We start from the raw sequence: 12,384 nt of genomic DNA, 5'->3' as shown, positions 1-12,384 counted from the left end.
TTTCATCTGCCCAAGTGAATGCGTAACATCAGCTTAATGGTTATTATCGGGTACCAAGACCTCAAGGTTGCTGTGTGAAATAGCCGCAGTGACCCTGAGACCAAGGCTGAGATGGATGGAGGAAGCTCCGCTGCCAGGGAAATCAGAATTAAAATGCAAGGAAAACAGTCAGATAGTCTTTCCCGAGAGAGGCGGAAGAGAAGGGCAAAGCCAACTCCACACTCTACACATATGCCAGTCTAGATTTGCATGACACTGCCCAGGGGAACATTTTATTGCTCAGAGGTTGCAGGAGACTTAATGGAGATCTCAGTTATGTTTTATTTATGTGTCAACTTTGCCTTTGAGGTTTCTCCAGAAATTCCTAAGGAGAATTCAGAGTGCAATTGAGACAATCATTGACATGCCGTAAGGGTGAAGAACTGTGAAATGAATGGATTGGTCTAGTGAGATTTTGATGACAAATGTTTGAGACCATATTGAGAGTGTTTGGGAGGTTGTTCTTCTTCTTAAACTCTTGCGGGTTATATTACTAGAGCACAAACTGGTAACCTGAAAATGTTCTAATGGATTAAAAATGGTTTTGTTACTGTAACCTAGTGTTTTCAGGTCGATTCAGTTATTTTTGACTTCAGATCAGACCAGTTTATTTAGATGTTACAATGCATTTTGTTATTTATCAGGGCAAAGATCTAAGGCAACTTAAATAAAGGTTTTACTGGCAACGATGGTTCTATGAAAACATTTAACATGGAAACATTGTGCAAAGGTTCTTCTTATTATTAAAATGTTCTTCATACTCAGAAAAAAAAAAAAAAATATATATATATATATATATATATATATATATATATATATATATTTTTTTTTTTTAAGCACAGTTCCTTCAGTGTTTGTTTGGATGGTTCTTCTTTTGCATCGCCCTGAAAACCATCTTTTGTAACCTTTATTTTTAAGAGTGTAGTTCAGCCAAAAATAAACATTCTGTCATTATTTATTTACCTTCATATCATGACAAACCTGCATTTCTTTCTCCATGTGAAACACGAGAAAACAACATTTGATCCCTTTTACATTCAGTATATGAACAAAAACACAGACTTTTTTTCACAATATCTGGTTTAGAATGACATGAATGATGACAAAATGTTTATTTTTGAGGAAAAAGAATATCCTTCAAAGGGATATTCCAAACAAAACTTGAAATTGTGTTAAATCATGCCATTTGAATGGTAACCAAACAGTTTTGGTTCCTGTTGACTTCCATTGTAATTTTCTTGCCCATGTAATGGAAACATACGGGAAACGAAACTGATTCTTCTAAATATCTTCTTTTGTGTTCAACAGAAGAAAGCAAGTTGTACAAGTTTGGAATGACTAGAGGGTGAGTAAATGATGACTGAATGTCTATTTTTGGGTGAACTATCACTTTAAGCAAAAGTGTCCATATTAACAATTTGCTGCAGAAACTTTAAATATTAATAAAACTCATATGTGATTTTTCTATATGTTGCCAGCATTATTTTCCCATACAGGACGTTAAACAGAATCAAAATGCCACTCAGCAGCTTTGATGCCCACCACACCAGCAAATATTCAGCTGTCCCACCTCTTTATATACAGTATCTTTACTGACAGTACAGTAGTATTTTAGACCAAAGACAGTCAGTGTAGATAGATGGAGGAGAGAGCATGGTTCATTGCGTGATATAGTATTGACAGGTCAGCTACCGCAGTCCTGCCGGATCCCTCTGCACCCTGGGGAACTCCTCTGTCTGTTTTGGACCCCCTCCCCCTCAGCCGACAATCCCAACCCCCTTCATGTGCTCTGGGGGGTAGAGGAGCGACGTGCCGTGGTACTTTCTGATGAACAGACACTCCCACCAGCGACATGCATGACAATGACATAGAGAGAGCGTCTCAATAATTGATAAAAGACAGAAAATTAACCGAGACACTCTATTTTATCTGACCAATCGTGTTATAATTGAAAAATAATGGAAGTTGAAACTCGCAGCACTGGGTGAAAATTACATGGATGCATTCTGACTGCATGTGAAATGCTTTGCAGCTATGAAGAATAAATTGGAAATGACTTTCTGATGTAATCACTTTTCTTTCTTAAGGCTTGTAATGTGGAAAATCTTGATAATCATTGAATATAGCACCATTTCTGAAAGCTCTTGTACAGAAAGCTCATATAACTTCTTCAGAAATGTATTTTCTGTCATATTGCATGCTGTTTTGACATCAGCTCATTAGGATACTGGGATTTAATGAGCTCCCACTGAGCTGAAATAGACTGCCTGTAGGCCCCTCTTAACATTTTCTAATACCCTTCCAGCCCTCGACCAATCCTCTTCCATGACCCTTTATAGTGAGATAAATGTGACGCTTGGTTGGGCAATGGAGGCTACACTTATAGTCTGGCACACTGCTCTCTCTCTCTCTCTGTCTCTCTCTCTCTCTCTCTCTTTCAATCCCTTTCTTTCTTTAGCACTTTGGTGCCAGGCGCTCAATATGTGGAACCCCTATTTTGGGTGTTCTGTGAATGAGTTTCCGTACATGGAAAAGCTCTGCAACAATCACAGTTTAAGATCTCTTTGAGAGGTTTCCATCCAGTCAACTGTCTTTTGCTGCCAACCAGAGTGCTCTTGGAATGGTTAAGGTCATTGTCATTATCATGAGCTGTGTCCGGAATTCCTTTGCAATTGGAGTATGTACTGAATTTGTTTAAGAATTTACTTCTCATTGTGTAGTATAAATATATTGCCAGGAATATTGCATCCACCATAGTATTGTCCCTTTGCCTTTGGGTTCTTTGACCTGTGACGTATGAAAATAAATAATTTACTTTTGTTAAGCAAGTGCAATTTAACAATGAGGAACAACTTTCTTGGTCCCTATAACTTGAAAAGATCCACCTGCATTCTTAAAAATAAAGGTTCCAAGAGGTTGTTTTTCACACAGGTTTTCAAGATCATTTCATTTTAATGATCTAAAAAAACCTTTTTCCACTAAAGAACCTTTTGTTCAGTGGAAGGGTTCTATGGATGTTAAAGGTTCTTCGTGGAACTGCAGATTCCAATAAAGAACCTTCATTTTTAGTGTCTCTGCAATTTTTCAGCTTTTCAAATGTGGAAGTTGATGAGTGCCTGTGGCTGTATAGCAAAGTGTCTATTTAACTAAGAATCTCAATGGAAGCAATATGTCATCTGGATATTGTTGGGGTACTGTTTCATAAATACTTCATATCCAAATTTGACATAGTATTAATTTTTGAATACTGTACTTTACTGTGAATAGCCTATAACATGAAGTATGCAAATTCAGATGTGGGGACCATTACAACTCTCACTGACAATAACACAAAAAATTCTGGTCCATCTTGCATGCAATTCAACAGCAATAGGCCTATCTGAAATAATGGTTTCAGATTGAATCTGGCCAAAAAGGTATAGTGTAGAGCAGCACTGAATCGTTAGATAAAAGTGTGCAGCTCCTAAAGTGTTTCGGATTCTGCTGCAGTACTGAAAATGTTAATAGTCATGTTAACTACTGCATGCTGTTGGTTAAATGAGATGAATATTGAATGTGGCAATGGAAGTTGTAGGCTACTGATTTATTTTCTAATTGCCTACATGTTGTGCTGGTCTAAAAGACATGAGTTGAGGTGGTTTTATATGGTTAAATTTTAACCTCATTATTAAAATTTAAACTTCACCTACATGTCATCAACATTCACATGACAGCAGGTGTAGACCCACCAATCTCCGTCGTTAATATATTCAACCATTTTCTACTGTCTGTTTCTACTGCAGCAGGGTGTGTTCCTCTGAGGAGAAATGCAGCGCGACGATCAATTTCTCCTCATCAAAACACTCTTTTCGTTCATATAATGTGTGACATATTGTGGTTTTGTGTGAACATTTCACTGTGCATGTAATGAATGTAATGAAACGGCAAGAACCAGATATATTTGCGCTTTCTTTTTCATGGCCATATATGGAGATTAGATTGACTGTTGACGCGTCAACCTCATTTTAACCCTTTAGCTGCTGAATTTTATTCGCTGCAATAATCATAAAGATCAAGGTGTGATAATTGATGTAGCCTACTGCACATGTTGCGTTTTAGGGAATGCGATTTAAAACTCACAGCTGTGCGAAAGTTTGCCTAATCTTTCTGCTTCACATACAGTTTTAGGCTATATAACAGAATACTTTATAGGTGTTAATGCGCTCAGCTATTAATGTAGGCTGTGCTGGCGGTAAACGAGTGGTTAATTTACCTTCTGGCGTTAAACTGAGGAGCCTTTAATAGAACAACTCCTTTACATGACATATTTAAAGGTGTACACAGGTGTTTTGTCTCTATGTGGTCCTTGTCAGCGATGTTAAAGCTTTAAGCTATTAATGTACGCTATGCTGGCGGTAATCGAGTGGTTAATTTACCTACACTGGCGTTAAAGGTGCCTTTAATAGAACAACTCGTGACATGTTTAGAGCTGTAAATATAGGTGTCTGGTCTCTATATGGTTCCTGTGAGCGTTTTGGATGGGGGAAAAAATAAAAAGTAGCCTATTTTGACGTCCCATTTTTTAATAAAAAAAAAAAACAGAATAGAATTGCTTTAAGTAGGATATATAGTGCATTGCAGATGCAGAGATAATCACAACACATAATAGATCGAGAAAAAAAATTGGGGTATGAAATAGGATTACAACTAGACAGATAGATGGATGGATGGATGGATGGATAGATAGACAGATAGATAGATAGATAGATAGATAGATAGATAGATAGATAGATAGATAGATAGATGTGAGATTTTATGCCATAGTAAGCTGTATTCATGCACATTTATTTCCAACTTGTTCTTAATTACAGCAAGCAAACACCGCTTATACACACACACTACAGCTTTATATTCTGCATTTGGCACAGTTCTCAGCCCCCCCTCCTCGCGCGCTGACGTCACGCGCCTGCCTCGGCTCATTATTGCATGAACTATTTTCTGTAGTAGCACCAGCACCAGCGAGCTTTTCCAGTGGCCGCCGCTTAACGTGGAGACGAATACGAGGGAGAGAGGGAAAGAGGAGGGGTGAGTGAGGGACAAATTAATCTCGGGCCACAGCGGTGGTACAGCGCGAGACAGTACAGCGTTGCAGCGAAGAAGATCTTATTGAGCTGGTTTTCTTCAGACGGGCGGCAGAGACGGCATGGATCTACCTGCCGTTGGGGAGCACGTCTTCGCGGTGGAGGGCATCGAGAAGAAGCGCCTACGGAAGGTAAAACTACCGCAAACTAGAACTACCGTAAATGGTGCGGAGGATGCATTTGTTGTTCCTGTACTGTCTGTACCCAATGCATTTTCGTGTTTTTTCAGGGCAGAATCGAGTATCTGGTGAAGTGGCGAGGATGGTCAGCCAAGTAAGTGTTTAATTGGTTTATATGCGTTATTTTTAGACACATTAACAGTAAATGCCGAGCGATGTCGGTCTTGAACGTCCTGTAGCTATCCGACATCGGTCGCGCTGGGCTGTTTTTTACGGATTCCATCACAAATTTTACGCGAGAGTGAATTTGTATTTGTACTGTATGTAATAAAATATGCTCATATATTTATTTGTTTACATGATCTGTAGGCTATAAATGTGCTTTGTTTGCGCGGTAATCTGTAAATATTCTATGTTTTATCGCAACACGCGTTGCATTTGCCATATGGTTCATTACATTTTCATATTCTCTCGTCAATATTACAGATATAACACATGGGAACCCGAGGAAAACATTCTTGACCCGCGCCTTCTTGTGGCTTTCCAAAACAGGTGAGATGGAGGACAAATAACTGAACTTGTGGTGATGACCGTATATGGTCACGGGAGGCGGGGCCAAGTCCTGCACACTGTAGCTGAAGATTAATGGTAGCCCCACGGGTCAGGTCTGACTGCTACAAAGACTCTCTTGATGCTTGCCTTTTATCCAGTTTTGGAAACACCCCATTGTTATTACCCAGTGCTAGTCCTACAAAATGAATGTGCCATTGTATGTTGACTAAAACAAGATTTAATTTTCTTCCTATCTCTTCTGGGGCAGTGGTTCTCAAACCAGGGGCCATAACCCTCTGGGGGCCCCATTAAGGTTCCAAAGTGGCTGGAAGATGACTATATATATATATGTGTGTATATATACATTTAAATAAGTGAGACTTCTGTAATCACAAAATGAATTGCAAATTGTTGTTAATTTTAATACACTGGCTTTCCTCATTTCAGAAGAAAAGGAACATAATATTGTCTTAAGTCAGAAAGTTTGAGAACCACTGTTTTGGGCAGCACTGAAAATAACTATCCTTTGGAACAGCTTAGATCAGATAATTTCATACATTCATATATTAAAAATACATCAGTAGCAGTGTTCTCACAAGTGGACATACCCTTCTACACCCAAGTCTGTGATCTAATCTGCTGTGTCAGTGGTCTTGTGATGTTCACAGTCACACACCCCTCTCTGAGCCCACTGTTCTGTTCTGAAGATAAAAGTAGAATGAGTATCAAAGCATTCCAGAATCTCTAGGAAAAGAATTGTTAAGTTTAGATAGCATTTTTCGCAAGATGTTTCTTGAGTTGCGCTCACTGGTTTAGCTGCGCTAGAAGTTTGTGAGTGTCATGTTACCCATTGTGCTCTTGTTTTGTGTTGTAACCTGGTGATCAAAGGGATCCACTGTGGCTTGTGATCTGAATGTAGCACTAATGTTGATAAGTGCGCTCTTAAAAATAACGGTTACAAAATGCCATAGAAGGACCATTCTGGGTTTCCCAAAGAACCTTTTGTTGAAAATTCTTAAATAACCATTTTTCTTAGTGTAAAGAACATTTTTTTAGTGTAAAGAACCTTTTGTGCAATGGAAAAGTTCTGCGGATGTTAAAGGTTCTTCATGGAACAGTACAGGCTAATAAAGAAGCTTTAATGAGAAGTGAATGAGAATATAGGTTCTGCTACACATGAATAGATTAATAAGCATTTTAACATTGCAGTTGTAGTTGTTCTCAAACCCAACAGTGTTGACAATATCCAATGTGTTGTGTTGAAAATAGTGAATTTATATATATATATATATATTTTATGTATCGTTTTCAGAGAAAGGCAGGAGCAAATGGTGGGATATCGCAAAAGAGGGCCTAAACCCAAACACCCCCTTGTCCAGGTATTTTGTTATTCCAATTGTAGTTTTTATCTTCCATTCAGTACATAAGTTAGCAATAGTTTTTGCAAAAGTATTGCTTATTTATGACCTAGGTTATTCCTGTACACGGTTGGAATAAAACTTCCATTTCATTATGAATCAATAATTGTACGCCAATGGCTCCTTGCTGTCTGCATGCATCTTAATGTACTTGATGATGACCGTTATGGACCGCTGTAGTTCATTTCAATGTTCTACCTATAAATAATTCATAAGAATGGCATCTCTAAGCTCAAAACATAGTAAGACCCACAAATGAAAGCCCATTATTATCTCTAGAGTAAAGCTAAATGTGTTGTAAAGTAATCAACAAATGATGAACTCTCAGTTCTTTTGAGAAGTCAATATATATTCTCTCTTTGTTCCAGCTTCCTGCATTTGCTCGTAGATCAAGCATCCTGGGTGGTCTTGAGGACACATCATTGGATGAGGAGAACCAGCCCAAAGTGGAGCCCCTCCAGATCCACCGCTCACGGCCGCAGCACTACCAGCTCAACAGCAAAAAACACCACCAGTACCAGCCCAGCTGCAAGGAGATCTCCGTCGAACAACATGTGAGCGGGAAAAAGAAGCACTTCTACCAGCTGAACAGCAAGAAACATCATCACTACCAGCCGGACCCCAAGATGTACGACACGCCACTCACGGGACCCAAAGAGGTCAAGGTTCAAGACCCTTCCAACAAAGGGTGGAACCTCCCTCCAGCCTTGCAACAGAAGTGGATTCGGAACAAAGACACCGGCTGCCTGAGTAAAGTGAAAGATCTGTCCATCGAGCTCAAGAGCCTGCCGGATAATGCCAACAAAGCGGAGCTGGCACTCAAGACGAGTGCCAAAGAGTTTGCACTTCCTAACAGCATCAGCAGTAAGATGAAAATAATCAAGAACAAAAACAAAAACGGACGAATTGTCATTGTAATGAGCAAATACATGGACAAAGGTGTGCATTCATCTAAAGTAAAAAACAAGGATGTTTCTGAAGTGGAAGCGCAGCACAATGAGGAATCTACACTGAATAATACGGACAATCTGTCTGATGGTGAAACTTCAGGAGGCCGTGAGAATGGCTCTGTTGAGAACACCAGCACATTTTCTTCGTCTGAACTTCCAAAAGATGCGCCTACAGAGACTGAACAAATAGTGATAGATTTATGCGACCAACCAAACTCGGAGAAAGCTGCCCCAGCCCACAGGGACGCCGGACTCAATCACCGCAAGAGGAACCTTTCAGAACCCAATGAGGACGTGAGAAACTGTAAGCAGTTCTTCAACTACAGAAGCGTCAGTGCACCAAACACAGTGCTTTCTTCTCCTCAGAGAGAACCTTTAAATCTGCATTACAGAGGCAGTCTCGCCGACAGAGCCTACAGTTATGACTTTAGCGACACCATTCTTGAAGAGCCTATTGATTTAAGCTGTGGTCCAGCCAAAACTCTTAAGCAGTTTCCCACAGCGGAGGAGGTTTCAGGAAGCTCAGCGCAAGTGGAGAAAACAAACAGCCATGTTAAGCCATTTGTGGGTAACGTTATCATCACCGATATCACTACGAACTGCTTAACCGTGACCTTTAAGGAATACGTTCAAGGATAATGTCTACAATACATTGGACTGTCATTTGTTCATTTGAACCAGCTCAAAGTTGACTCGTTTCAGATGCACTGATCATAGCCATTCCTGATAACATATGGAGACATTTAAGCAAACAAACTCTATATACGGTTTGTTTGTTTGTTTGTTTGTTTGTTTAGATGCCTGCTGTATGTTTTCTAATGCATAAAATTGAGATGGTTGACATTTTGCTGCTGTGGAAATTGAATTTAAAACCCCATAATTGTATAGTGTGTAATATAGTTTATAAAGCTTTTGAATTTTAATGCTACCTGAGGAAACACAGCGGCCTATTGGAGAAAGCACACTGGTTGAACTGAAGAATTCACTGACGATGAAGTTTAATGCACTTATAATCACACCTTTCACTGTTCGTCTACTACATCATGGTTTAATTTTTCTTCCAATTTTGGAGATTTCAGAATTTTTTTAGATGTACATATAATTGAGATCTATAAATTTGGAGTAGCTTGGAAAGGTGTCATCATACATGTATATGAATGTACCTTTAAAAAGTTTTTTTTTTTTTTTTTCGGATTTTGTTTTGCTGAACTATTTTACTTGACTGGATTTCCAGATGCTGTTGGCCTGTGAGGTCTTCCTGTGCAATGCTAGATAAACAACTGGATTGTTTGGTGTTCCCTCTCTGTAAGACGTTCAAGTTGCACTTTATCATCTCCTGGATCTCTTGTTAATAAATTCAGTTTAAAATAACTCAATAAAGGCCGTTTAACCTTGCAGAATAATTCTGTAACAGCAGTATGACTGTGGTCAGAGATCATCAGAGCATGCAAACTGTTATATATGTCCGGAAAGTAAATGTAAGATTGATGCTTACAATGTAATGCTATAGATTTTGAATGAATTGGAATCAATTTAACAGTCAATGCAATGTACTGTAGGTACGCAATGAGATGTACAGTATGTAATGTACAAATTACACAATAATGCCATTAAGGTTAAGGCCATTTATATGCATAATGTTTTATGCATTGTAAACTTTGAATTGTCAGTTTGAAAATGCTTCTCAAATCAATATTAAACTTGAATAATAAACATGAATGATTTGTTTTATAATGTGTCTTTCATGTATTTATTTATTTATATATTTTTTTTTCATTTTGCCTGATTAACTGCATCCAGAGACTTCAGCAGAAAAATATTTGACTGGTTTATAGTTTGCTTATAGAGTAGAGGCTCTTATAAATTTGTGAAATTTAGCAATGCTGCCTCCTAGGTGCAGTACCATGTTCACAAAATGCTTCCATATCTGGGCCTTAAATTGACCAGAAAGCAACCCCTCATCATCCAGCTGCCCTGATTAGTCTCCTATGTATAAAATAAATGGAAAGTTCATGTTTTACTATACATAGATGCATTAAAAGATGAGTGATCTAAAATACATATAGGTCATCTTTCTGGGTGAGTCAGCTGAATCCTACTGCATCCATGTCAAGAAGATCTTGAATTTAACATACTTTCTCATTATTTAAATGTGATATTAGCAGGTAAAGTGGTAACCATGGATCCATAAATTATAATGAGCTGTCCCATTGTGAGATGTAGATGTTGGTATTATAATTCTGCCCCTAAATTATGTTCCAACAAGATACAACAATGCATTAGATAGGCTACATGAGAGACGAGATTCATATACGTTTTATGTTATATTATATAAACATGATATGTGGAAAAATAAAATCTGCTCAAGGCAACTATTCTAAATGGTAAAATCACATGAATGAAGAAATGAATTTTTTTTTCTTTGTTTAATTTATCAGAAGATAAAAATACCCATAAAATACTATTGTATGCTAACTGGATGAAAACAAAAATCGGGACTAATAATTAATAACCTATATTATTTAAGATCTGTAATTAACTAAAAGGCAAGACTAATGCTCAGTTATTCCGTTTCGTTGTTTATTTGTAGTGTTTTTACGATTAAATCTTGTTTTGCCTCCAGTTCGACTGTTTTATGAATGTGAATATTTCTGTCACTGTTGAAAATAATGTTGGATTATTTGGATAGTAGAGAAGGTAAAAAGGCTTTTAATTTATCATTTAATTTTCGCTTTTTCAGCCTGAATTTCAGAGATTTATTGTCACTATTGTCATTATAACAAATAATAGAATAGTTGTTTTTTTCGATAAAAAACGAGCTTGATAACTAGTTTTTGCTTGGTAGTAATAATGGTGAAAATGTATGTTGTGACTGTCGTAATAATAATAATAATAATAATAGGCTAATAATAATAATTATTATTATTATTATAATATTAGAAGTAATAATAATAGGCCTAATAATAGCTATATGTAATGAGGAATTCTTTCGATTAGCCTAATTTAAATCCATCGAATCGAAACAAATAACAAACCAAAGCATGTCGGAAACTGAAAAGAGATAATTTCCTAAGTTTGTTCTTATCCGTTGCATCGAATGATTCGGACAAAAATCGAATTCATCTTTCAAATAAAAAAAAATAAAAAAAGGAAAAAAAGATAGGCTAATTGCTGTAGGCTAATATCAGATCGCAGATCATTCCCATTTTAAAGTCGGCGACAATCTAATAGGCTATTAAAATTCCACAAAATCCTATATTTTACATTTTTATACAGACAACCACATTGACATTTTAAAAATATGACTTGACAGTCATATTTTAAACGACTTACTTTAAAAAATAAAAATAAAAACTACACAAGAAAATGTGTTTGTTTGTTTGTTTTTTTTTGTCCGAGCTAGTCAGGTTTTTGTTTTATAATTCTCAGTATTTATTTATTTTTTTGAGAAAGAAAGAAAGAAAGAAAGAAAGAAAGAAAGAACGATATAGGCCTATCTAGCCAGGCTATAGGGTAATTTCGGATATGGCTACTAATTTTTAAATCATCTTTAAAATCTTGAAATCGTTTAAGAAAGCTATACTAGTCTTTTGGCAGTAACCCGAATACATGGACACTTGACCTAGTCATAGTTTCTTGCCTAAACAGGGAGATTTCGGAGCGGGCGGGTATAAGATATCGATTCGCGTATATAACTGTGGATTTATTAGTATCCTATATGGATTTAAAAAAGCGGATTTATGACAAGCCCTACAATTGTTATGTAGGTATTTGTGTATCATTTTTTAAAATTATTATTTCGTTATTTGTATTTAATGTAAACGGTTTTTCTTTTTCACTTTAATTTGACTTGGAGGGGAATATGGAGGCGTTTTATATATATTTGCATTTCGTGCAGGTCTCCACCGGGCTTAAAATAAAGAATGGCTTGGGCGTCTGGATTTCAGTCCTATTAAATAAAAACAAACAAACAAACAAATAAAACGCTATTTATCACAATATATAGCCTACTCGCGCAACGCTTCGCCAACAAAAGAAACATGCCGTATCTAGACGCACTGAAGAGTGCCGTTAAATTTCCGTAAATATGCGAGTAATAGGGGATTTATCAAAAAGTCTTGACCGCAGTTACTCTAGACTAGTATACGAAATAAACACGACATATTTGTTTCCAAAACAGCAGTCA

The 12,384-nt window shown here is 37.2% G+C and overlaps 1 protein-coding gene across 1 annotated transcript; it reads left to right on the top strand.

The window, feature by feature from the left end:
• Positions 1–4,940: 4,940 nt before the first annotated feature.
• cbx4 (chromobox homolog 4 (Pc class homolog, Drosophila)) lies at positions 4,941–9,904 on the top strand. Its single transcript, XM_058770046.1, has 5 exons — positions 4,941–5,290; positions 5,389–5,432; positions 5,765–5,830; positions 7,143–7,209; positions 7,617–9,904. The coding sequence occupies exons 1-5, from the start codon at positions 5,222–5,224 to the stop codon at positions 8,835–8,837; spliced, it is 1,467 nt and encodes a 488-aa protein (XP_058626029.1). The 5' UTR covers positions 4,941–5,221; the 3' UTR covers positions 8,838–9,904.
• Positions 9,905–12,384: the final 2,480 nt, after the last annotated feature.

The sequence above is a fragment of the Onychostoma macrolepis genome, chromosome 03 (assembly GCF_012432095.1).
Source record: "Onychostoma macrolepis isolate SWU-2019 chromosome 03, ASM1243209v1, whole genome shotgun sequence".
NCBI lineage: Eukaryota > Metazoa > Chordata > Actinopteri > Cypriniformes > Cyprinidae > Onychostoma > Onychostoma macrolepis.
The sequence above is the reverse complement of the archived record's forward strand: the minus strand, read 5'-3'. Positions and strand labels throughout refer to the sequence as shown.